At 37.8% G+C, this 25,332-nt stretch overlaps 1 protein-coding gene across 3 annotated transcripts in view; it reads left to right on the forward strand.

Moving 5' to 3' along the window:
- Positions 1-24,892, forward strand: part of CUTC (cutC copper transporter) — a 32,986-nt gene extending 8,094 nt beyond the window's left edge. For 2 of the 3 annotated variants that reach the window (XM_069567235.1, XM_069567236.1), the window contains 7 exons: positions 2,122-2,181; positions 5,525-5,734; positions 6,404-6,439; positions 9,181-9,314; positions 19,431-19,458; positions 23,081-23,186; positions 24,394-24,892. In XM_069567235.1, the coding sequence (XP_069423336.1) occupies positions 2,122-2,181; positions 5,525-5,734; positions 6,404-6,439; positions 9,181-9,314; positions 19,431-19,458; positions 23,081-23,186; positions 24,394-24,508 (689 nt within the window). In that variant the 3' untranslated portion in view covers positions 24,509-24,892. The remainder of the gene's footprint in view (positions 1-2,121; positions 2,182-5,524; positions 5,735-6,403; positions 6,440-9,180; positions 9,315-19,430; positions 19,459-23,080; positions 23,187-24,393) is intronic. The other variant, XM_069567237.1, reaches the window with a different exon arrangement.
- The last annotated feature ends 440 nt before the right edge of the window (positions 24,893-25,332 follow it).

Consider the following 25,332-nt stretch of genomic DNA (forward strand, 5'->3'; position numbering starts at 1 on the left):
GTCCATATAGTCAAATCTATGATTTTTCCAGTAGTCACGTATGGATGTGAGAATTGGACTATAAAGAAAGCTGAGCACTGAAGAATTGATGCTTTTGAACTGTGGTGTTGGAGAAGACTCTTAAGAGTCCCTTGGACTGCAAGGAGATCCAACCAGTCCATCCTAAAGGAAATCAGTCTTGAATATTCATTGGAAGGACTGATGCTGAAGCTGAAACTCCAATACTTTGGCCACCTCATGCAAAGAACTGCCTCACTGGAAAAGACCCTGATGCTGGGAAAGATTGAAGATGGTTGGAGAAGGGGACGACAGAGGATGAGATGATTGGATGGCATCACCAACTCGATGGACAGGAGTTCAAGTAAACTCTGGGAGTTGGTGATGGACAGGGAGGGCTGGCGTGCTGCAGTTCATGGGATTGCAAAGAGTTTGACCCAACTGAGTGGCTGAACTGAACTGAAAAGGTAAAGGCCTTTTAAAAAAATAGAATAATAACCACAATATCAGTAACATATCTCTAAAAATAATATTTCTTAATAGCATCTAAAATACCCAATTAGTTTTCAGATTTCCCCAACTGGCTCACAGTTTTATTTTGTTTTATTTTACAGTTCTTGGAATCAAGATAGAAACATGTCATTTGTTTATGTCTGTTTCAATCTGTTTCCCTTTTTGCTTTCTTTAATTCTTCTTTCTACAGTTTGTTAAACTGATTTTCATCTTTTTTTTCATCTTATAAAGTATTCCATATTCTACATTTTGCTGACTGTATATGTAGTGTTATTTATTATATTCCTCTGACCCCTGGATTTCCTGTAAAATTTTAGTTAACCTAAAGGCTTAATTAGATTCAGATTTGAGTTTTTTATAACACTACTTTATAGATGGGCTTTTCTGTTGACTCATTGGTAAAGAATTCACCTGCCAATGGAAAAGACCCTGGTTCATTCCCTGGATCAGGAATATCCCTTGGGGAAGAAGGTGGCAACACACTCCAGTATTCTTTCCTGGAGAATTCCATGGACAGAGAAGCCTGGAGAGCTACAGTCCATGGGGTCTCAAAAGAGTGAAACACAATTTAGCGACTGAAAATAACAGACTTAATAGATAATGGCATAGTCCCTGTTGTATCTCATCAGGGGATATAACATCCTAGTTTTTTCGGTTTTTATGAACTAAGGTTGATCAGTGGATTCAGATATTATCAGCCTGATCCACCTGGTTTTCCTACCAGCTTTCACCTAATAATTTTGGCAATGCTTATTTTAGTAGGGTTTGTAAAATGGTGCTGTGTTATGTGTAACATTTATTTTTCATTTATTAGCAGTATGCTTCTATAAAGAACTTTTCCTCACCAACTGCTTTGTTTTACTGAGGTTCAGTTTGTATAAGAAAGGATAAGTGCTTGCTGCTTTTTCCTTGTTTACTGATTTTGGGGATGATGTGTTCTCTATCCTCCAGTGTATTCTTGTTTTATCATTACAAGCCTAGATGTAGACATACTTGACGTGTTTGAATCCAGTATAGTTGTTGTTCTTGTTGATGCTCAAAATGTCTTTGTGATGATGCTTATTAGCCAGTAGGAGCCTCTCCAAGTTGGCTTCTGAGACCTTTTGACGTGATGCTGCTATAGTCTGATAGTTCTTTTGCTTTCAGCATTTTCTTTTTCTTAAAATTATCCTGATTTAAGCTACTTAAAAGTAACTTGTGCTGTTTTAAAGCTTAGAATAATAAAGACTCTCTTGGAAAAGATCACTGTTTTTTATAATCAATGAAGAATTAGCATTCCACTGTAGTCAGTCCAGAAATTTCTTTATTCTAAGTCACTTTCTTATATGTAGAGAGGCCACCCTATAATAAAAAAAGAAACCTAGCTTAACTTGAATTAACTGTTAAATTTGACTTATCAGTAACAATGTGGGTTGGAGAATATAGTTGGGTTTAAAAGTAGAATTTTAGTCTAGTTCTATCATTTGATTTCTTTCACTTTCTAAGACTCTTTGTTTCTCTATTTAGAAAAAAATATTTCTGTTTAATACTTTTGAGCAATGCTTTTCAAAATTTTTCTTAGTTTTTTAATTAAAAAAAATTCTTGTGCTGAGCAGTGCTTTTTTATTACAGGTGCTGGTCGCATAGAGTTATGTTCTGGCTTGTTGGAAGGAGGAACCACACCCAGCATGGGTAAGTGTCGATTTTTTAGGATTTCCTCATAGGAGTTTACAGAGCCTAGAGACAATTGATAATCTGTTACTGGGATCTTTTACTCAAGTTACTAACATGTTAACTGTGCCATGAATATTGTATCAGAAATGTTTCTAGTTGCAGATAAACCTGTCAGTTGTAAATGTGATCAAATAGATATTTTCTTCCCTTTAGGTATCAAAAAGTTGAGATTAAATTACTATTAGTATTGGATCATATGCTCTGCAGGCTGTCAGGGGCCCTGATTTTCTTACCTTTTCCATTCTGGCATCCTTGGTATCCTGGCTTTTGTCTTCATTTCTCCCCTCCTACTTGTGCTGTTGTCATACGTTTTGCTTTTGCATATGTTAAAACTCCACACTTCATTGTGATTATTTTTGTTTAAAGAGTCAGTTACACTATAAAGGTAAAAAAATAACACAGTCATATATTTAGTCATGTGTAGTTAGCATTTCTGGTGCTCTTCCTTTGTATAGATCTGGATTTCTGTCTAGTTTCATTTTCTTTCTGCCTGAAGTAATTCTTTTAACATTTTTTGTAGTACAAGTGTGCTAGTAATGAATTCTTTCAGCTTTTGTATACCTGAAAACATCTTTCCCCATTTTTTGAAAGATATTTTTGCTGAGTGTAGAATTCTAGGTTGATAGTTTTATTCTTTCAGGACTTTAGAGATGCTTCTCCAGCTGTCTTCTTGCCTATATTGATTCTGACAGGAAATCTATCATCCAAACCTTTGTTCTTTTCTGTGTAATTTGTCTCTTTTCTCTGGTTGCTTTTAAGGTTTTTTCCCTTGATTCTTGATTTTGAACATTTGATTGTGATGTCCCTGAGTGTAATTTTCTTCATGTTTCTTGGACATGTGCATTTATACTTTTCATCACACTTGGAAATTTTTCAACATTTAATGTCCTCCACTTCCTTCTTCAAAGACTTCAACTAACTTAAATAAGGCTGCTTAAAGTTGTTCCACAACTACTCTTAAAAAAATTTTTTTTCTCTGTTTCATTTTCTATAAATCTTCCTTTGTTTTCAAGTGTACTGATCTTTTCTCTGCGGTATTTAATTGCTGTTAATCCTAGCTACTATATTTTTCATCTCACATATAGTTCTTATCACTAGATATTTGAATTTATTGTTATATCTCTTGTCCCTTTTAAACTTTTTTGAACATATAGAATAAGGTTGCTGCTGCTGCTGCTAAGTTGTGTCAGTCGTGTCCGACTCTGTGCGACCCCATAGACGGCAGCCCACCAGGCTCTACTGTTCCTGGGATTCTCCAGGCAAGAACACTGGAGTGGGTTGTCATTTCCTTCTCCAATGCATGAAAGTGAAAAATGAAAGTGAAGTCACGCAGTCGTGTCCGACTCCTTGCAACCCCATGGACTGCAGCCTACCAGGCTCCTCCATCCATGGGATTTTCCAGGCAAGAGTACTGGAGTATAGACTAAGGTTACAATAGCTTTTTTAATGCATTGGCTACTAATTCTAACATATGTATCAGTTTTGATTGGTTTTGTTTGATTGATTTTTACCTCATGATCCATCTTGTTTTCCTACCTGATATTTTCCATTGTGTGTAAGACATTATGAATTTTACTTTGTTGGCTACTAGATATTTTTGTATTCCTATGAATATTCTTGAGCAGTTAGGTTACTTGGAAACAGTTTGTTCCTTTTGGGTAATGTTTTTAAAATTTGTTAAGTGGATCTGGAACAATGGTCAGTCTAGAGTTCATTATTCCCCACTACTGAAGCAAGACCCTTTCTGCACTCTACCCAGTGCCCCATGAATCTGGAAATTTTCTTGTCTGGCTGGTGGGAGCAGGCATTATTCCTGGTCTAGTATGAACAACAGGCAGTATTGCTTCTGATTTTTTTCAGTGGATCTTTCCCTGGCTTTGTGTCGTTTCCTTGCATGCATACATCAGTTGGTACTCAGCTGAGTATTAGAGAGAAGTGGGGTCAGGTGGGGAGGGTCTCTCCTGACCTCCCTATGTTGTGGCCTGGAAAAATCTCAAGGTAGTAATCTGGGTAATTAGGAGAGCTTACCTCATTTGTTTTCCATCTTTAAGGGATCATTATCCTTTGTTGCAAACCATTGTTTGATGTTTTGTCTTTTTTTTTTTTAAATAAGTGGAAGGGTAAATCCAGTTCCTTTTGCTCTGTCTTGGTCAAAAGCAGAAGTCCCTATATGAATTTTTGACCTCTTTATTTTATTCTGAGATGGATGATAGCATTATTTATTATAAAAGGTTTGTGTATGCAATGGCCTTTTAGTGACTCTTCTCATGAAAATAAAGGAGGGCAGTCCCTGGCCATTCTATGAAATACCTAGAACATATCTGTAATTTGAGTGCAGTCTGTTTTTTGCAACAGCAGTCATGCATGATGGACTTGGTGAATGGGCCAAGCCAGCAATAATAGCCCATCACCAGTCATTGCTTGGTGTCCCATACAGAATTGGGGTTCTTGTAGCAAGGAAAAAGAAGTAAATTCATATTAGGTAAACACTCATGGTGCCTGCCACAGATCTTATACCATTGAGAGTTTCTGAACTAGTCACAAATTGTGTCAGATTTGGTAATTTTTATTCATGAATTTCCCAAGCAAGAATACTGGAGTGGATTGCCATTTCCTACTCCAGCGGATCATCCTGACCCAGGGATTGAAGCTTCATCTCTTGTGTCTCCTACATTGCAGGTGGATTCTTTACCCAGTGAGCCAACAGGGAAGCTGTCATTTTTGTTCATAGATCGCCTGTTAGCATCACAAATAAGTGCAGCATTGCTCCCTTTTACATATCTCTTATTTAAAAAGGCTTTACTAAATATCTTCGTCTAGTAGGAATCATAAACTTTAAAACTATGTAACCATCTGTATAGCAGGTTTTAAATAGAGATGTAATCATTAGGAAGGAGAAACCAGATCTTAGGGAATACGTTGGCAGAACATAGAGCCTGGTAGCTGTTACACTTTTAAATGTCACATTCCAGTAAAAGAATTTTTGTTAAGCACACAAAAAAAATTTTTTTAAGCATAACTGAACAGTGCTTTTAAAATGCAGTAACTTCTGTTTTCTAAATTGCTGTTTTTACCCTTGACTTTTTTATTATGCAAATTTCTACTATAGGTACATTTTTCTTAGAGTCTCCTTTTTCCTTTAGGTCATCTTTCTATGGTTTTTACTCCATCAACTCTTCTGTTCCTTGTAGAAGTGATAACACCAGAGCAAATGTAAAAGACCAGTACCGTAAAATTTTATTGACTTCCTTAAGCTTTTAGTTACATTTGAATTTTAATTAGTCTGTTCCCTCTCTTATAGGTGTCCTTCAAGTAGTGAAGCAGTATGTCCAGATCCCAGTTTTTGTGATGATTCGGCCACGTGGAGGTGATTTTTTATATTCAGATCGTGAAGTTGAGGTGATGAAGGCTGACATTCGTCTTGCCAAGCTTTATGGTGCTGATGGTTTGGTATTTGGGGCATTGACTGAAGATGGACACATTGACAAAGAACTGTGCATGTCCCTTGTGGGTAAGAATTTGTATCAGAGACCAAAAAGCCCCTAATGATGATTGCATTGAATAGTCCCTATACAGAAAAATGGCAATCACAGAGCTGGCTTTTCATTCACACCTGCAGGCACTGATAACTCACCTGTTTTAAACACTATTATTTAGATGTTTTAGGTAGACAGTATGTGCTACAGAAACCCCCTGACTCAGCTCCAATAGATTGGATTATGCTACTGTTCCTATAGGGCTTAAGGGGAATTTACCTTGATCTCTTTAATCATAGCAGCAAAAACTTTAAAATCTGTTACAGTTGGTAAGGATGAGGAGACATGGAGAACACAGAGGCAAAGTATTTATATTACTAGGCCAGAGTATTTCTTAAAGATTTTCAGAAGAGTAAGTGATAGATGTAGTGCTATCCTTACAGTTGCCAGATTGTATAATTTTCATTTGGTGCCTCTAAGGGGTGGGTGACAGTTTTTTAAAATATGAAAGTTAGAGATTAATGGAAACACAGGATTATTAAATTTGGAAGACTACCATTTTTAAAATTATTATTATTTTAGCTCACTGTCTTCACTTAGGAAAAGAAAGTATAAAAAAAGTCCTGTCTAACATGGAGAGTTCTGTAAATAGTAATCAGTGATTATCTCTTCATTCATGTTGTTATGTTATTTTCTTTTTATAGCTCTTTGCCGTCCTCTGCCAGTCACTTTCCACCGAGGTGAGTCATTTCCATTTTAGAAGTTCTGTTGAACAGTGTCAGTTTTCTCATCTCACCAAATGCCACAACCTTTTCATGAAACACAATTCTATAGTGTTACAAATTGGTTTTTTTTATACCTGTCGTGGAACTAACAGTTGTAAATTTAGAAATGCACAATTTCTAGAAAATATGAAGCCTTAATTATGAAAAGTTGTTAAAGGTAGAAGGTGCTGGTGGTGGAATATAATAGAGGGAAAGAGTAAACATTGCCTGCAAGTGTGTATACTTGTCACAGAATTCCAAGCAAGAATCTTGAGATTTATTTTTGTTGCATCGCCTCAGGTCATGTGCAGTCTCAAAAAGAATAAGTCACTGTGGCCAATGGAAATAAAATGTACTGCCTGGCTTAAACCAGATAAGACCATTCTGGAGGTCGGAGTGAGGTCAACTTTCCCAAATTCGTGGGCAGAAAGGGGCTGGATTTCCAATGAAGAATTGGATAATATTAGGAAGAGGAGAGAAAAAAATAGGTGCTGGATAGTCAGTGAACAGACGTTCACCATAGTGCACAAAACTATTTTACATTATTGATAGCTTGTCTGCTTGAGAATGATTTCTAAAAAGTGTCTAATAATTTTATATAAAAATACTTCCTATCTCTAAATCAGGCAGTTACAGTTCCCATACATTTTTGCCTAGCATTGGTAAAATGGAGGAACAAGTGCAAATTTTGCCTTTAAGGCACTGCTATTGCACATGAAAAGAAAAGAAAAATCTTCAGTCAGTTTTCTTTTTATTTGATTATATGCATGAGAAATTACTGAATGTCTTTCTGTCCTTTTGAGTAATTGTCCAAAGATTAAGATGAGAGTGGACACCACCATTTGTATCCATTTATAGAAATTAGACATGAAACATTTGTCATCCTTGTTAATTTGTGAAATGAATAACACCAGAAAACTGTTTTCTTGCCTTACTGTTTAGCAATGTTTTTTATAAACTAGCAATAACTAAAACATGTTAGATTGCTTAAAAGTCAGAACTTTGAAGCTAGCCAAAAACAAAAAGTTTTAAAATATGAAGTCACTTAAATAAGTAAATATTTATCTGAAAAGTATAGAGTTTAAAATTTGATATGATAAATAATTCAAAATAAACCCACCATATAGAATATATTTTTCTTTTCTTAAACTAAGAAAATCATTTTAGAGTTCTGTTCTTTTCCTCCTTCAATAAATTTAATGAAAATACTTCCATATTTTTTAATTGTTATATTGTCCTGGATTCCACATTTTTCTCACTTGTATGTTTAATACAGTAAGTCTCCTACATATGAACCTTCAAGTTATGAACTTTCAAAGGTGGGACGATGCATTTTGCATGTCTAATCATGTCAGTTCATCCACATGTCTAGCGTACATTGTCACCTGTGTGCGTCCTCTGTAGGTGACTGTGCCTTTGTGTACTTTACTGTACAGTACTGTATAGAGTACAGTGATACAGTATCTTTATTCCAAGCCCAGGATGTCTGGAAGTACGTGTAAAGGCAGCAGTGATAGGTATTATAAACCTGTTACAGTACAGTCCATTATAGCTGGTTATGTTTGTTAGTTGGGTACTGAGACTAACTTTGTTAGATATAGGAACAAAGTGGACTGACTTACACTCTTGGAATGGAACTCATTCGTATGTAGGGGCTTACTATAATATGATAGTATAATCACTGTGAGAGAAGGTACTGCCACCAAAAAAACGAAAATCCTCTGTGGTAGATTTCGGTGCCTACATAAATTAAAGGGCGAAAGGAAGGGGTTTACCACCTAATCCACCATAGACCAGCACTTGGTATCAGGTAGCAGCACAGAGTCAAAGCAGAAGTCGTTTTGTTTGGGGTTCCTAGTGCCAGTTTCCTTAATGAGGAGGAGAGAGGTCTCTTAGAAAGTAGGATGGAATTGAAATGGATAGAGTCTGTCGTAAACAACTATCTTTATACTATGAATCTTGAAAACATGGGGTAAAACGGATTAGAATAAAATATTAGTCAATAAAGAGAATATGAACCAAGGCTTTTCTAGAACTGATGAGTGTGAAGTTTTCATTCTGCTTGTGCAGTTTCTTTGAACCCTTAGAACAGACTTTCCCAAATGTGAGTCACTTGTCTGTCACATTTACAGTTTGACCATATCCAAGGGCTACTTGTGCAAATTTGTTTTTAAAATCTTAAGTAAATTTATTTTAAAGAGAAACTAATGAAAAAAATGGAAGCTTTTCACTTCTAATCTGCATTTAAGTAAATGCATCTGTTCATATGTGTACCATCTAAAATGATCCTACAGGGACTTCACTGGTGGTCCAGTGGCTAAAAGTCCATGCTCCCAGTGCAGGGTACCTGGGTTCTATCCCTGGTCAGGGAACTAGATCCAATATACTGCAGCTAAGACCCAGCACAGCCAAATAAGTAAATTAAATAAATATGTTTTAAAAATAAAATGATCCTGGTACCACTAGTGGCATGCTGACTGTGGTATATTGGTAAACTGTTTCTCAGGAAAAAAGAGCCTTGATTTATAACATTTGTTGATTTCTGTGATTTGAATACTTCCACCTTGATTGATTTCAAGCTGGCAATGGGTTAATAATCATGCTTGCAAAAGCCAGGACAAGCTAAGTCTAGCATACCACTGTGGGTATACTGTATTTTGGAAAGCACTGTATTAGAGAGATCTGTTCAAAATTCAAGTCAGTTTTATTTATTTCAGCCTTTGACATGGTTCATGATCCAGTGGCAGCTCTAGAGACCCTCTTAACTTTGGGATTTGAACGAGTATTAACCAGTGGATGTGACAGTTCAGCCCTAGAAGGACTACCCCTAATAAAGCGACTGATAGATCAGGTACACATGATTTCTTTCCTTTCTTCCTAAGAGTCTGTTGTGGTTACTTCTGATATTCTATTGTTCGGAGAGGTTGTGAAACTACATATTAACTAACTTTGTGGGTTACTCTGTAGCAAGCAGGCAGTAACATAACTTTCATTTCTTTCACATAGCATTTTTAGTAACTAAGGCTCTTAACATCAAATTATAGACAGTGATTAAACAGCTGATCTACTTTGGATAACTGCCGCGAATTTTACCTTTTTCTGCCATCATCATTGCATAATTTAAGCTTCTTACTGTCGACCTGTGTATACTCAGGGGTTCTTGCATGAAATTTGAGAAAATTATCATTTGGAGGTGAATTCTAAAACTAAAACTAGGACTTCCTTGGTAGTCCAGTGGTTAAGACTCCACACTAATAATGCAGGGAGCATGGGTTCCATCCCTGGTCAGGGAACTAAGATCCTCTATGCCACAGAGTACAGCCAAAAAAAGCTATTCTCTCATCTCTCCCCAACTATCAAGATAGGAAATATGTTTATCTCTTACGTGATTTCCTTCTGTGAGTTTGCATCATTTGTAGAACAGTTAGAAGATGGCTTTGTAATTGTATTAATAGTATGTCTGTTTTCTCACACCAGTCCAGAGACATCTAAATGAGTGAACATGGACTTGAGATGAGAATGTTCTGGATTTGAGAGGTTTGATGTTTGCTGTGTAATGTTGAGTAGGTTACTAGCATTTAAGCCGCTGTTCCCTCATGTGTGAAATTGAGATAATTTTAATATCTTCTTTATAGGGTTGCTCTGAGGGTTTATAGAGATAAGGTAGAATTGGTAGAGTTAAAACATAATATGAAAGATAAGAAATGCTCTTGGTAAGAGCCTTGGTTTCCATGGTGGCTCAGTTGGTAAAGAGTCTGTCTGCAGTGTAAGAGACCCAGATTCGATCCCTAGGGATGATTCCTTGGAGAAAGAAATGGCAACCGACTCCAGTATTCTTGCCTGGATAATTCCATGGACAGAGAAGCCTGGTGGGCTACAGTCCCTGTGGTCACAAAGAGTCAGACATGGCTCAGTGACTAACACTTTCACTTTTACTTTCAAGAAATAATGTGAAAGATAAGAAATGCTCTTGGTAAGAGCCTTAACGGAGTGCTTGATATATGATACATGCTAGGAGAAGGCAATGGCACCCCACTCCAGTACTCTTGCCTGGCAAATCCCATGGGCAGAGAAGCCTGGTAGGCTGCAGTCCATGGGGTCGCTAAGAATCAGACACGACTGAGCGACTTCACTTTCACTTTTCACTCTCATGCATTGGAGAAGGAAATGGCAACCCACTCCAGTGTTCTTGCCTGGAGAATCCCAGGGACCGGGGAGCCCGGTGGGCTGCTGTCTCTGGGGTCGCACAGAGTCAGACACGACTGAAGCGACTTAGCAGCAGCAGCAGCAGTGTTGTTCAGCTGCGAAGTCACGTCCAACTCTTTGTGACTCCAGGGACAGCAGTACACCAGGCTCCCCTGTCCTTCACTATCTCCTGGAGTTTGCTCAAATTCATGTTCATTGAGTCGGTAATTCTAACTATCTCATCTTCTGCCCCCTTCTCCTTTTATCTTTTCCCAGTATCAGGGTCTTTTCCAATGAGTTGGCTCTTCGCATCAAGTGGCCAAAATATTGGAACTTCCCAGCTTTCAGTGAATATTCAGGGTTGATTTCCTTTAGTACTGACTTTCTTGTAGTCCAAGGGACTATTATTATTACTGCTATTCTTAATAATAATATTTAGTGTTTTTGTGTAGACATCTGCTAATGTTTACTTTTTTATAGTCATGAAAATAATTTTCAGAAATTTCACATGAGAATCAGATTAACTTTTCTAGGCAGCTTACTGGCTTTATAAATATTTATTAAGTATATATTAAGGTGCAAGGGGTCTTCCCAGGTGACACTAGTGGTAAAGAATCTGCCTGCCAATGCTGGAGACATTAGAGATGAGGGTTTGGTCCCTGGGTTGGGAAAATCCCCTGGAAGAGGGCATGGCAACCCACTCCAGTATTCTTGCCTAGAGAATCCTTTGGACAGAGGGGCCTGGCAGACTACAGTCCATAGGGTCGCAAAGAGTTGGACATGACTGAAGCAACTTAGCACACACGCAAGGTGCAAGGCATATGCAGGCAACTCATTGGAAAAGACCCTGATGCTGGGAAAGATTGAAGGCAAAAGGAGAAGGGGGCCATAGAGGATAAGATAGATAGCTTCACCAACTCAATGGACATGAATCTGAGCAAACTCTGGGAGTTAGTGGTAGACAGAGGAGCCTGGCCTGCTGCAGTCCAAGGGATCGAAAACACTCAGACACAACTTATGGACTGAACAACAGGGCATTTGTACTGTGCTGGTGACCAGGGTGTGTGTGTACGTGCAGTCACTAGCCTTGCAAACTAGTGCACAACAGGCACTTCCAATAGAGTGCTATATTTTTTAAAAAGTACTGTAGGAGCATACTGAAGGGGAATTAACCCCAGGTTTGAGGGGTTGGGATTCACAGCAGTTAGCTTCCCAGAAGAAAAGACATCCACACTGTAGTGTCTGTTTTTATTGAACATGCTGGATCTTTGTTGCTTCAAAGCCTTTGCTCTAGATGTGAAGAAAGGGAGGTCTTCTCTTGTTTCTGTGCTCATGCTTCTCACCACAGTGGCTTTTCTTGTTATGGAACACAGGCTCTAGAGTGCTTGGGCTTCGGGCTCCATTAAGCGCAGGCTCTATATTTGTGGCACATGGACTTAGTTGCTCTGCAGCATGTGGGATCTTCCCAGATCAGGGATCAAACCCATGTCTCCTGCATTGACAGGTGGATTCTGTACCACTGAGCCACCAGGAAAGCCCCACACTGCAATGCCTCACTCATTTAAAGGATGATTAGTAGCCATCAGTCTAAACTGGAATGGAGAGAGGGAAAGTCAGGGGGATTCTCCTTATAGACAAAATAGTATATGCAAAGGCCTGGAAGCAAAAGTGAGCGTAACTTATTAAGATATTAAAGAATGACTATAAAGTTGAATGTGAAGAGAAGAATACTGTCCAGAGCCTTTTAAACTGTTTAAGAGTTTGCATTTTATCCTTGGTTCACTGGGGAAGCCTGAAGGGTTTTTAAATAGAAGAACTGATGAGTCAGGTTTCCATTTTTTAATAGTTACTCAGTATGGAATAGAGAATAATTGTCATAGTAATATGTTGCATTTCAAAATGTTGTATGTGAGAAAGAGAGAGACAGATTGGTAGTTTAGTCATTTGGTAGGAAGAGCTAAGTTAAATATTCTTACACACTAAATTTACTTTTTTTAAGTAAAAATTGTATGTATTTAAGATGTACAATGTGATATTTTGATTTTCATTCTGTATATGAACAGAATAATACATATTCTGTATATATAACTCAAAACATCACATTGTAAAATTATAAATAATTTTACTTTTTAAAGTAAAAATTATATGTATTTAAGGTGTACAATGTGATGTTTTGAGTTACATATACAGAATATGTATTACTGTATACAACATGGAGAAGGCAATGGCACTCCACTCCAGTACTCTTGCCTGGAGAATCCCATGGACGGAAGAGCCTGGTAGGCTGCAGTCCATGAGGTCGCTAAGCGTCGGACACGACTGAGCGACTCCACTTTCACTTTTCACTTTCATGCATTGGAGAAGGAAATGGCAACCCACTCCAGTGTTCTTGCCTGGAGAATCCCAGGGACAGAGAAGCCCGGTAGGAGGCCGTCTATGGGGTCGCACAGAGTCGGACACAACTGAAGCAACTTAGCAGCAGCAGCAGCATACAGAATGAAGGGGCTTCCCTAGTGGCTCAGTGGTAAAGAATCCACCAACCAATGTAAGAGTTAATAGTTCGATCCCTGAGTCAGGAAGATCTCCTGGAGGAGGAAATGGCAACCCACTCCAGTATTCTTGCCTGAGAAATTCCATGGACAGAAGACCCTAGCGGACTGTAGTCCATGGAGTCACAAAGAGCTGGACACTATTCAACATGCAGGCATACAGAATGAAATGGTTCCAGTCAAGCTTATGTTCAACTGCTCATATAGTACAGTTGTGTGGTATGTGTGTGTGCGTTCATGTCTGGTGAAAGTACCTGACATCTACTCTCTTAGCAAATTACTAGTATTCGGTACAGTTATATTGACTATAGTCATCATGCTGTTCATTTGATCTCTAGACTTAATTCATCCTGTGTAGCAGCTTTGTACCCTTTTACCAACATCTTCCCATTTCCATCACCTCACCACCCCTGGTAACCACCATTCTGTTCTCTGCTTCATATATTTTACTTTTCTAGATTGCACATAGAAGTAAGAGCATACTAACTTTGCTTTTTTATTTTTCAGTTTTCACTTTGCTGGGTCTTTGGTGCTGAGCAGGATTTTGTCTAGTTGGGGCAAGCAGAGGCTACTCTGTAATTGTGGGGTGTGGGCTTCTCATTGCAGTGGCTTCTTTTGTTGCAGAACACGGACTTTAGGGTGCACAGGCTTCAGAAGTTGCAGTGTGTGGGCTTCAGTTGTTGAGGTTCCTGGGCTCTAGAGCACACACTCAGTTGTTGTGACTCACAGGCTTAGTTGCTCTGCAGCATATTGGATCTTCCTGGACCGGGGATCTAACCTGTGTCTCCTGCATCGGCAGGCAGATTCTTCACTACTAAGCCATCAGGGAAGCCCAACTTTACTTCTTGAAGCCATTTTGTAGCTGTGTAATATACTGGTGAAAGCATAGAATTTGGGATTAGAAAGGTTTATGTTTAAATCCTAGTTTTACTGTTTATTGGGCAAAAACCAATAGACTTGGGCAGTTTACCTAAGCATCCTAAACTTTTTGTTTATTAACAGTGACCTTGGAGAGTTTACCTAACCATCCTAAACTTGTTTCTTTACCTACAGAGTTGCATACTGAGTGCCAGTTAGCATAGTAAAAGTGCCTACCTCCTAGAATAGTTGTGGATTACTTCAGCATACATCTGACACTTAGTAAGTGCTCTATTTTGGCAAGTCACTTTGATAGCCCAAGATAAGCATAATAATGTTTTTTGAAAGGACCCCCGAAGAGCGATAGGAATCATCTCTTCAAACATTTGTCCATATTTTGGAAAGCTTTCAGTTGGAAGAAACAGTTACAGTAAATATGACTTTTTTAACTCCTAAATTCATTTCAGCTTTCTATATAGTAAATATTTAGTTTTGTGGCTATTTTGCTGTAGTATGTTTGAGGACACTAAACAGCCTTGTTTCACTTATTTCTCTAACAATTATTAAATTTTATGAAATAGCCTCCTCTCCTTTTTATTCTCTGTTTCTTTGGTTAGTTTTTTTTCATTGTATGTTTAAGTATTTCAGTTCAGTTCAGTCGCTCAGTCGTGTCCAACTCTTTGCGACCCCATGAATCGCAGCACTCCAGGCCTCCCTGTCCATCACCAACCCCCGGAGTTCACTCAGACTAACGTCCATCGAGTCTGTGATGCCATCCAGCCATCTCATCCTCTGTCGACCCCTTCTCCTCCTGCCCTCAATCCCTCCCACCATCAGAGTCTTTTCCAATGAGTCAACTCTTTGCATGAGGTGGCCAAAGTATTGGAGTTTCAGCATCAGCATCAGTCCTTCCAATGAACACCCAGGACTGATCTTCTTTAGGTTGGACTGGTTGGATCTCCTTGCAGTCCAAGGGACTCTCAAGAGTCTTCTCCAACACCACAGTTCAAAAGCATCAATTCTTCGGCCCTCAGCCTTCCTCACAGTCCAACTCTCACATCCATACATGACCACTGAAAAAACCATAGCCTTGACTAGACGGACCTTTGTTGGCAAAGTAATGTCTCTGCTCTTTAATATGCTATCTAGGTTGGTCATAACTTTCCTTTCAAGGAGTAAGCATCTTTTAATTTCATGGCTGCAATCACCATCTGCCATGATTTTGGAACCCAAAAATATAAAGTCAGCCACTGTTTCCCTGTCTATTTCCCATGAAGTGATGGGACCAGATGTCATGATCTTCGCTTTCTGAATGTTGAGCTTTAAGCCAACTTTTTCACTCTTTTTCACTTTCAACAAAAGGCTTTTTAGTTCCTCTTCACTTTCTTCCGTAAGAATGATGTCATCTGCATATTTGAGGTTATTGATATTTCTCCCGGCAGTCTTGAACATGTGCTTGAACCTTGTGCTTCTTCCAGCTCCACGTTTCTCATGATGTACTCTGCATATAAGTTAAATAAGCAGGGTGACAATATACAGCCTTGATGTACTCCTTTTCCTATTTGGAACCAGTCTGTTGTTCCATGTCCAGTTCTAACTGTTGCTTCCTGACCTGCGTATAGGTTCCTCAAGAGGCAGGTCAGGTGGTCTGGTATTCCCATCTCTTTCAGAATTTTCCATAATTTATTGTGATCCACACAGTCAAAGGCTTTGGCATAGTCAATAAAGCAGAAGTAGATGGTTATCTGGAACTCTCTTGCTTTTTCTATGATCCAGCGGATGTTGGCAATTTAATCTCTGGTTCCTCTACCTTTTCTAAAACCAGCTGGAACAGCTGGAAGTTCACAGTTCACATATTGCTTAAGCCTGGCTTGGAGAATTTTGAGCATTACTTTACTAGCGTGTGAGATGAGTGCAGTTGTGTGGTAGTTTGAGCATTCTTTGGCATTGCCTTTCTTTGGGATTGGAATGAAAACTGACCTTTTCCAGTCCTGTGGCCACTGCTGAGTTTTCCAAATTTGCTGGCCTATTGAGTGCAGCACTTTCACAGCATCATCTTCCAGGATTTGAAATAGCTTAACTGGAATTCCATCACCTCCATAGCTTTGTTCGTAGTGATGCTTTCTAAGGCCCACTTGACTTCACATTCCAGGAATCTGGCTCTAGGTGAGTGATCACACCATCGTGATTATCTGGGTCGTGAAAATCTTTTTTGTACAGTTCTTCTGTGTATTCTTGCCACCTCTTCTTAATATCTTCTGCTTCTGTTAGGTCCATACCATTTCTGTCCTTTATTGAGCCCATCTTACATGAAATGTTTCCTTGGTATCTCTAATTTTCTTGAAGAAATCTCTAGTCTTTCCCATTCTGTTGTTTTCCTCTATTTCTTTGCATTGATCGCGAGGAAGCCTTTCTTATCTCTCCTTGCTATTCTTGGGAATTCTGCATTCAAATGGGAACATCTTTCCTTTTCTCCTTTGCTTTTCGCTTCTCTTCTTTTCACAGCTATTTGTAAGGCCTCCTCAGACAGCCGTTTTGTTTTTTTGCATTTCTTTTTCTTGGGGAAGGGCTTGATCCCTGTCTCCTGTACAGTGTCACGAACCTCCATCCGTAGTTCATCAGGCACTCTATCAGATCTAGTCCCTTAAATCTATTTCTTACTTCCACTGTATAATCATAAGGGATTTGATTTAGGTCATACCTGAATGGTCTAGTGGTTTTCCCTCCTTTCTTCAATTTAAGTCTGAATTTGGCAATCAGGAGTTCATGATCTAAGCCACAGTCAGGTCCTGGTCTTGTTTTTGCTGACTGTATAGAGCGTCTCCATCTTTGGCTGCGAAGAATACAATCAGTCTGATTTCAGTGTTGACCATCTGGTGATGTCCATGTGTAGAGTTTTCTCTTGTGTTGTTGGAACAGGGTGTTTGCTATGACTAGTGCTTTCTCTTGGCAAACTCTATTAGCCTTTGCCCTGCTTCATTCCATACTCCAAGGCCAAATTTGCCTGTTACTCCAGGTGTTTCTTGACTTCCTACTTTTGCATTCCAGTCCCCTATGATGAAAAGGACATCTTTTTTTGGGTGTTTGTTCTAAAAGGTGTTGTAGGTCTTCATAAAACCATTCCGCTTCAGCTTCTTCAGTGTTACTGGTTGGGGCATAGGCTTGGATTACCGTGATATTGAATAGTTTGCCTTGGAAATGAACAGAGATCATTATGTCATTTTTGAGATTGCATCCAAGTACTGCATTTTGGACTCTTTTGTTGACCATGATGGCTACTTTAAGTATTTAGATTTTATAAATATACCTACTTGTTATCTGTTTTTGTTGAACATGAATGCCCCATGAGAGTAGGAACTTAACTCTTGCTCATCATGTCAGGGAGGAAAAACTTTTTCTTTACCCTCTTTTTTTTAAAAGGTGAACATTCTTAGGTTAAGTTTTTGAGGTTCAAAAATAAACGAAAAAAAGATTGTGATCACATGTGTATGTATATTTGGGCATTCACAAAGAAATGTGACTCAAAGAGGTGCTTAGAATTTGGGGCTTATAAACCATCTTAATAGATGAAGAGGAAGGGATAGAGTGCACTTAGGGACTCAGAAGTGAAAGGAGAAGGTACATTTATGGAAAAACAAATGACTTTTTGGAAAGATAATTGGATCCTTAGAAGAACATATGAGAGACAGAATGGTGTTTTGATAGTGTCTATTTGGCTGTGGTGCTGATGAGTTGCCTGCGGTGAGGGGATTTATGACAGTGTAGGGTTTTTTTGTTTGTTTGTTTCAGTTCTTTTGGGAGTCTCTGCTTTTAGGCAAGTAAGGAATTTGAGCCTTCAGCTCAAAATCATTTTTATACCATAGAGGCATGTTTTGGACCCCTCGATCACAGTAGTCCCCATACCTACAACAGTGTCTGGTACATGGTAGGCACTTAAATGTGTTTGTTGGATGGATGGAGGAGTGAATCAAGTGACATTTAATAAACTCTTTCATAATAGAGCAATGTGATCAGGGTTTTATCCTGCAAATTAGTGAGCTTGCTGTAGCATGTTATTTTTATTCTGTCATTATTACCTACCTGCTACTAGTGTTTTCACTGAGTATACATTTGTAAAACAGGTGATTTCCATTTTGATTTTGAGTGATACTGAGTATATATCACCTAAATTTATTCAGGAAATATGATAAAAATTAGAATGAAAGTAAGGAGATTTCAATACCTATCTTCTGGAATTATCAGAAATTAAATTAATTCCTATAGTTCATTTTATTCTTTAGTATCCAATACAATGGACCTCTGGTGTTTTTTAATTGGTATAATATGGTAGGGAATTTATAGGCTATAAATTCCTATAAATAGGATGTGAGGATATAGGATTTGAACAGATTCCCCACCCCACCCCACCCCACCCCCCCGGTAATTTACAGTTATGCTATACTCTTTAGTTTATACTGAAATCTTATTTAAATTCAACTACTTTCATTCCATGAAATTAAAAGACGCTTACTCCTTGGAAGGAAAGTTACAACCAACCTAGATAGCATATTCAAAAGCAGAGACATTACTTTGCCAACAAAGGTCCGTCTAGTCAAGGCTATGGCTTTTTCAGTGGTCATGTATGGATGTGAGAGTTGGACTGTGAAGAAAGCTGAGCGCCAAAGAATTGATGCTTTTGAACTGTGGTGCTGAAGAAGACTCTTGAGAGTCCCTTGGACTGCAAGGAGATCCAACCAGTCCAACCTAAAGGAGATCAGTCCTGGGTGTTCATTGGAAGGACTGATGCTGATGCTGAAACTCCAATACTTTGGCCACCTCATGTGAAGAGTTGACTCATTGGAAAAGACTCTGATGGTGGGAGGGATTGGGGGCAGGAGGAGAAGGGGTCGACAGAGGATGAGATGGCTAGATGGCATCACCAACTCAATGGACATGAGTTTGAGTAAACTCCGGGGATTGGTGATGGACAGGGAGGCCTGGAGTGCTGTGATTCATGGGGTCGCAAAAAGTCAGACACAACTGAGCGACTGAACTGAACTGAACTTTCATTCCATTGCATACCAAGAATTCAGAATGAGTGTTATTTTTCAGTAATAGCTTTTCTTAAGGTGATGTGATTATTTAGCATTTATATTTAGTTCTCCTGTTCTTATGTTCGTAACAGTACAAGTCTTTAAAGCAATATAATAACTTTTCTGGATAGAAGGAATTAGTATGCTGAGCACTTTATTATGCATGATTCCAAAGAATTAGATCTATTGAAATTAGATATTAGTAGTAATTTAGTATAGTTATTTTCCTGTTTCGCTGCCTTACTATCCCATGTAAGAGAAAGATGTTAAAATTAACTCGTTTAATTTTTTTTATTTTTTCAGGCCAAAGGCAGGATTGTGGTAATGCCAGGTATGTATCTATCCATTTACTAGTGTAACACTGAAAATGGGAAGGAAGAGCAAAAGAGGCAGGACAATGTGGGGAGAAGTATTAGCACGTAGTGTTTAATTTTATTAAAATGTTTAAGATTGGGAGATCCTGACTGCAATTTAGAACTTTGTGTGAAGTTTAGCTTAGAGAAGAGCAGATAAGGATTGGGATTTTTCCACATTTGCTTTCCCATAGTATACAATCTTGTGAATGTAGATGTTCATTTCTGGTGATGCTTACTTACCAAGTTGGATGCTGCTACACTGGTTTAGGGCCACAAGTCCTAGTTGGTGACAAAGTATAAGTAAACGTTTAGGTAATATCCCTGAATAATATAATACTCAATCTTTAAAAAATCTCGATGAGCAAATTCTTGTAGTCAGAACAGTTGGATCACATACTCCTAATGATAACTGTAAGGTCAATTAAGTACATAATGGCTCATTAGAAGTCAGTAGTTTTTAAAAAATTAGATAAGGAGACCTAGATCCAGAATGAGATGAATATAAAGACAGTCTTAAATTTTTCTTACTAAATTTCTCAAACAGATTAAAAAGAAAATAGCATATAAATACTCATGTACTCAATTTCTGTATTTAACATCTTGTCACATTTGTCTCATCTTTTTTTATCCTGAGGCATCTTAAATTAAACTAAAGGCATTGTGACACTTTATACTTCTCTTAAAAGGTGGAGGGGGCATTTTAACCACATATGGGTATCTAACCACAATATCATTATCACATCTATCAAAATAAACACTAATTCCCTAAAATACCAGTTAATACTCAGCCAATACTAACGGTACCCAGAATGTTTTTTATAGCTGATATGTTCAAACCAGGATCCAATCAAGGAACAAGGATTGCACTTGGTTGTTATCTTTCTTAATACCTTTTAATATAGAAGTTTTCTTTTTCTGCTTAAAAAAAAAGACATTTAAAAAGTTTGAACCACTTATGCTATAAAATGTCCTAATTTCTGGTTTTATTGGATTGTTTCCTTTCAATATTGTTTAGCATCTATTTCCTAGTGTCTGTATTTCCTATAAACTGGTAATTAGATCATAAGGCTTGGTTAGATTCTGGTTAAATATTTTTGGTAGAAATAGTTCACAATAATTCTGTATACTTCACGTTTCATCACATCAGAAGGCATATAATGTCGGTTGTCTTAATACCAGTAACGCCAAGACTGAGCAGGAGTCAAAATGGTGATAGTTAGATATAAGAAAACTTTTTAAAAGAGGCCAAATATAAGTATAGTGTCAGAATTTTAGGAAAGCTTTGACTTGTAGCAAGTTCCTGAAACATAAGCAGATAGAAAGCATACATTATCTGTTAAATTGAGACCCTTAAGAGATTAATCAGGGAATCTTAAAGAGACTTAATTGTGTCTGATGCATTTCCATTAAGACTAAATATATTTAGTCTTGACTAATACCCACACTTAGACAGTTGTTAACTTGCTTTTGCATTATATGTAATTATTAAGTTATCTGCTATGTGCAAGGCACTACTTGGGATACAGAGTTACACAAGAAACTACTTCCTCAAGAGGCTTATAGTCTTAAGTGAGATGATGTTATATCATTTGTGATTGTTTAACAAACCTTACCAAGAAAATACTGATTATATGCCAGGTTCTGTGGTAGATGTAAAAACACAGAAATGTATATGAAGTAATCCTTCTACTTGAGGAGCTTACCAAGTAGACCTATAAACAAATTATAATAATTTCATGTAAATAAATACCAGCAAGTAAAAATTCCTGGGTAAATCAGCCTGAATGCCTAATATGTGTCCATCACTGAGAAATATAAAGATAAAATATAGCAGTTTCCCTCTAGAAGATTTTCATAATGAAGCTTATAATTTAGGCTCCAGTTCCCTTATCTTTATAAAGAGAAGGTATTGAACTAGTTTTCTTTCAAGTCCCAACTATTAACCTATGTTTGGGAAATGTATTACTTATGTTCTGATAACTGAGTAACATGTATTTCAGTGACCAGATATTCTGTTATTTGTTAGCAAGAAATGACAAATATTTGTCTTTTAATCCTTACAACAAGTTTGTGAAGTAAGCAATACTATCCCTCTTTAATGAAAAAAATTGAGGCTCAGTGGACTTGAGTAGTTTATCCAAGGCCACATAGCTGTGAAGGGCCACAGTGGTAAAGCCAGGATTCTCATAAATCTGACCTTCAGTCTGTGTTCTTTCTTAGGGCTCAGTGGTATTTGTTGTGGTTGTACTATATGACTAAAAAAAAAAAAAAAAAAGTTAATGAGTCTGAAAAAGTGTGTAAGTCAAGTTATTTCAGCAACTTTAATCAGTCAGTTCAGTTCAGTTCCTCAGTCGTGTCCTTCAGTTCAGTTCCTCAGTCGTGTCCTTCAGTTCAGTTCCTCAGTCGTGTCCGACTCTTTGCAACCCCATGGACTGCAGCACACTAGGCTTCCCTGTCCATCACCAACTCCCGGAGCTTACTCAAACTCATGTCCATCGAGTCGGTGATACCATCCAACCATTTCATTCTCTGTCATCCCCTTCTCCTCCTGCCTTCAATCTTTCCCAGCATCAGGGTCTTTTCCAGTGAGGCAGTTCTTTGCATCAGGTAGCCAAAGTATTGGAGTTTCAACTTCAACATCAGTCCTTCTAATGAATATTCAGGACTGATTTTCTTTAGGATTGACTGGTTGGATCTCCTTGCAGTCCAAGGGACTCTTAAGAGTCTTCTCCAATACCACAGTCCAAAAGCATCAATTCTTTGGCACTCAGCTTTTTTATTGTCCAACTCTCACATCCATACATGACCACTGGAAAAACCATAGCCTTGATTAGATGGACCTTTGTTGGCAAAGTAATGTCTCTGCTTTTTAATATGCTGTCTAGGTTGGTCATAATAAAGTTGATCTCAAGCAACTTTAATAGCTTGAGGTAAAAAATATATATTTTAACAGTCATCTAATCTGATATCAGTTCAGAATGTAATTCTTTATATACAGACATTTAAAAGATTGTTCCTCAAAACAAATGAGTCATAAAATCCTTGATTATGCAATTTTAATAAACTAGAATAAAATTCTTCTGTGAAATGAAAATTTTAAATTGGCATTATAATAAAGAAACTGTGTAACACTTTTCATTGTTCCCATTTCCAGTGAAATCCATGTGTTATGGGCCAGAGAAAGAACCTTGGAGATATTCTGTTTTTGTTTTTGATTTTGTTTTGAGGTTTTCTCTTTGAGATACGTTTCTGAGTCTTTGCTTTTAATTTGATTTTACTTTAATTAAGGGGAAGCAGGGCTGGAGTACTCAATGATTTTCCTTGCCCCAGAGTAATCTTTTTAGATTTAAAATCAGTAACATAGATCATTGTTATACAAACCAGTGGGCATGTAGTTCTGTCATAAAGGTTCTTTGATCTTATCTTTTGTTCTCCAGAGTCTGCAGTCTTGTCTTTCATCATTTGTTTCTAAATTCATTTTAGCTGAGTAAGGAGAGAATATCAAAGAGGAATTTCAGTATGAAGATTCCAGGTAGAGTCACTAAATTTTATGTGACAATCTGTTCTATTTACTATATTACTTATTCTTTCCAACAGGGGGTGGCATAACAGATAGAAATCTGCAAAGGATCCTTGAGGGTTCAGGTGCTACAGAATTCCACTGTTCTGCTCGGTCGGCTAGAGATTCAGGAATGAAGTTTCGGTAAAAATGACTCCTTTGACTCCTACAAAAAGGAATGGGATTAATTTTTACTTCTCCAAATAGGGAAACCTTAGTTGATGGCATGATTAATGAATAGAATGTTGTGATTAGCATGTAAGTATTAGTCATTTTTAAAGTTTGTTAACTGCAGAGTGGCTCTTATCCTGCCTTAAATAAGCAGGCTCTTCTGAACATAGGCTAACCTCCAAATCTTTAAGGCTTTGCTGAACTTAGACCAGTTAATGCTGCTGCTGCTGCTAAGTCATGTCAGTTGTGTCCGACTCTGTGTGACCCCATAGATGGCAGCCCACTGGGCTCCCCCATCCCTGGGATTCTCCAGGCAAGAACACTGGAGTGGGTTGCCATTTCTTTCTCCAGTGAATGAAAGTGAAAAGTGAAAGTGAGGTCGCTCAGTCATGTCCGACTCTTCGCGACCCCATGGACTATAGCCTACCAGGCTCCTCCGTCCATGGGATTTTCCAGGCAAGAGTACTGGAGTGGGTTGCCATTGTCTTCTCCGAGACCAGTTGATTGTAAACTCTAATTCAGCAACTAAGCTTCAGATGAAGTAGATATGTATGTTTGCCCATTCACCTATGATTTCCTTTAACTAAGTTAATAACTATGGTAATAAGGATGGAAGAGCTGTAGTCCTTTTTATCTTTCCTACTGTTAATACTTAAATATTTCCTCATCTTTACCCTCTCTTTTTTTTTTTTTTTAAATTTTATTGTTTTTGACCATGCCTCACAGCTTGTGGAATCTTAGTTCCCTGACCAAGGATTCAGCCCACACCCTTGGTGATGAAAGCAGAGTCCTAACCACTGGCCACCAAGGAATTCCCTACTTTTAGTCATTTTGAAATTTTATCACTTTTAAGGAATTTAAGCTACTATGTGTTTTCTATCATACTTGAGAGGATTCCTATAATTTAATAGTTAGTTGATTATTTCTGTTTATAAGCTGGGGAAAATGAGATATAAAAGAACCAAGAGCCTTAGATTTACAATTCCACATATAAAATCAAATATACTATCTGGTATATTTAGATACTAGGTATTTCAAGTAACTAATAAAAATTATGAAATATGTTAGCTCAGTGTCCTTGTTCTTGAGCCATGAAATCTACCCTAAAATGAAGTGCCAGTAGGGAGGGTTCATTTAACAACTTATGTAATTATCTGTTTCTTTATTATTTCCATTGCAGAAATTCCTCTGTTGCTATGGGAGCCTCTCTTTCTAACTCAGAATATTCTCTAAAGGTTACAGATGTGACCCAAGTAAGGACTTTGAATGCTATTGCAAAGAATATTCTTGTTTAGCCAGACCTCTCTGAGAGACATGGATATCACCAGACAAAGACAGAAGAATAGTCTACAGTTCTCTATGACAGCTTTAACCTTCTCTGGCCAGGACAGTCCGTCTTTATTTTGAGTCTTATATTACCATGGAGAATGTTTCCAAGAAGAAAAAGAACCTGAAAAAGAGTACAGTCATTTTCTTTGCTTAATCTTGTCAGCCATCTCTATCATCGTGGTTAAATCTGGCCTACACTTCTTCTGCAGACAGAGGTTTAAGTCTGTTTTCAGTGGGATTAATTGAACTGGGAAAGTTCAGCTGCAAGGTATGAACTCAAATGTGACTTCATGGTCAACTCAGTAGCAGTTATTTTGCCTTGTCATTGTAAATTAAAAATTGCAATTCTATTATGGTAGCATCTCTTATTCATACCCTGAATACAATCTGTGATTAGAGGGAAGATTTTTTTGTTGTTTTTTAATTTTATTTTCTCTTTTTATTATGTACTTTTTGGATGTGTTACCCTGGGCAAGATGCAAAGGATATAAAGTATATGGTATAGCATAAAAATTTTCAGCTTTGGGAAGTAGGATGTAAAAGTTCCTAGAGTTATAAAGGCCAGAGTGATCTTTTTGTTTATCAGGTCACTTCTGTCTCTGTCACCAGAAAGAGAAATGGCTTAACCATAAGGGTCATCTGACAATTTAGAAAGACCTGTAGTGAGAATTGGGGAGGTTAGCGAGGTTATCAGAATAATAGTTTCTTTCAGCTAAGGCCATAGATATGGAGAATGGATTCTAGTGATGAAAGATGTTATTCCTATGTTCAGTTCAGTTCAGTTGCTCAG

This window comes from Ovis canadensis, chromosome 22 (assembly GCF_042477335.2).
Source record: "Ovis canadensis isolate MfBH-ARS-UI-01 breed Bighorn chromosome 22, ARS-UI_OviCan_v2, whole genome shotgun sequence".
In the NCBI taxonomy this organism is placed as follows: Eukaryota; Metazoa; Chordata; class Mammalia; order Artiodactyla; family Bovidae; genus Ovis; species Ovis canadensis.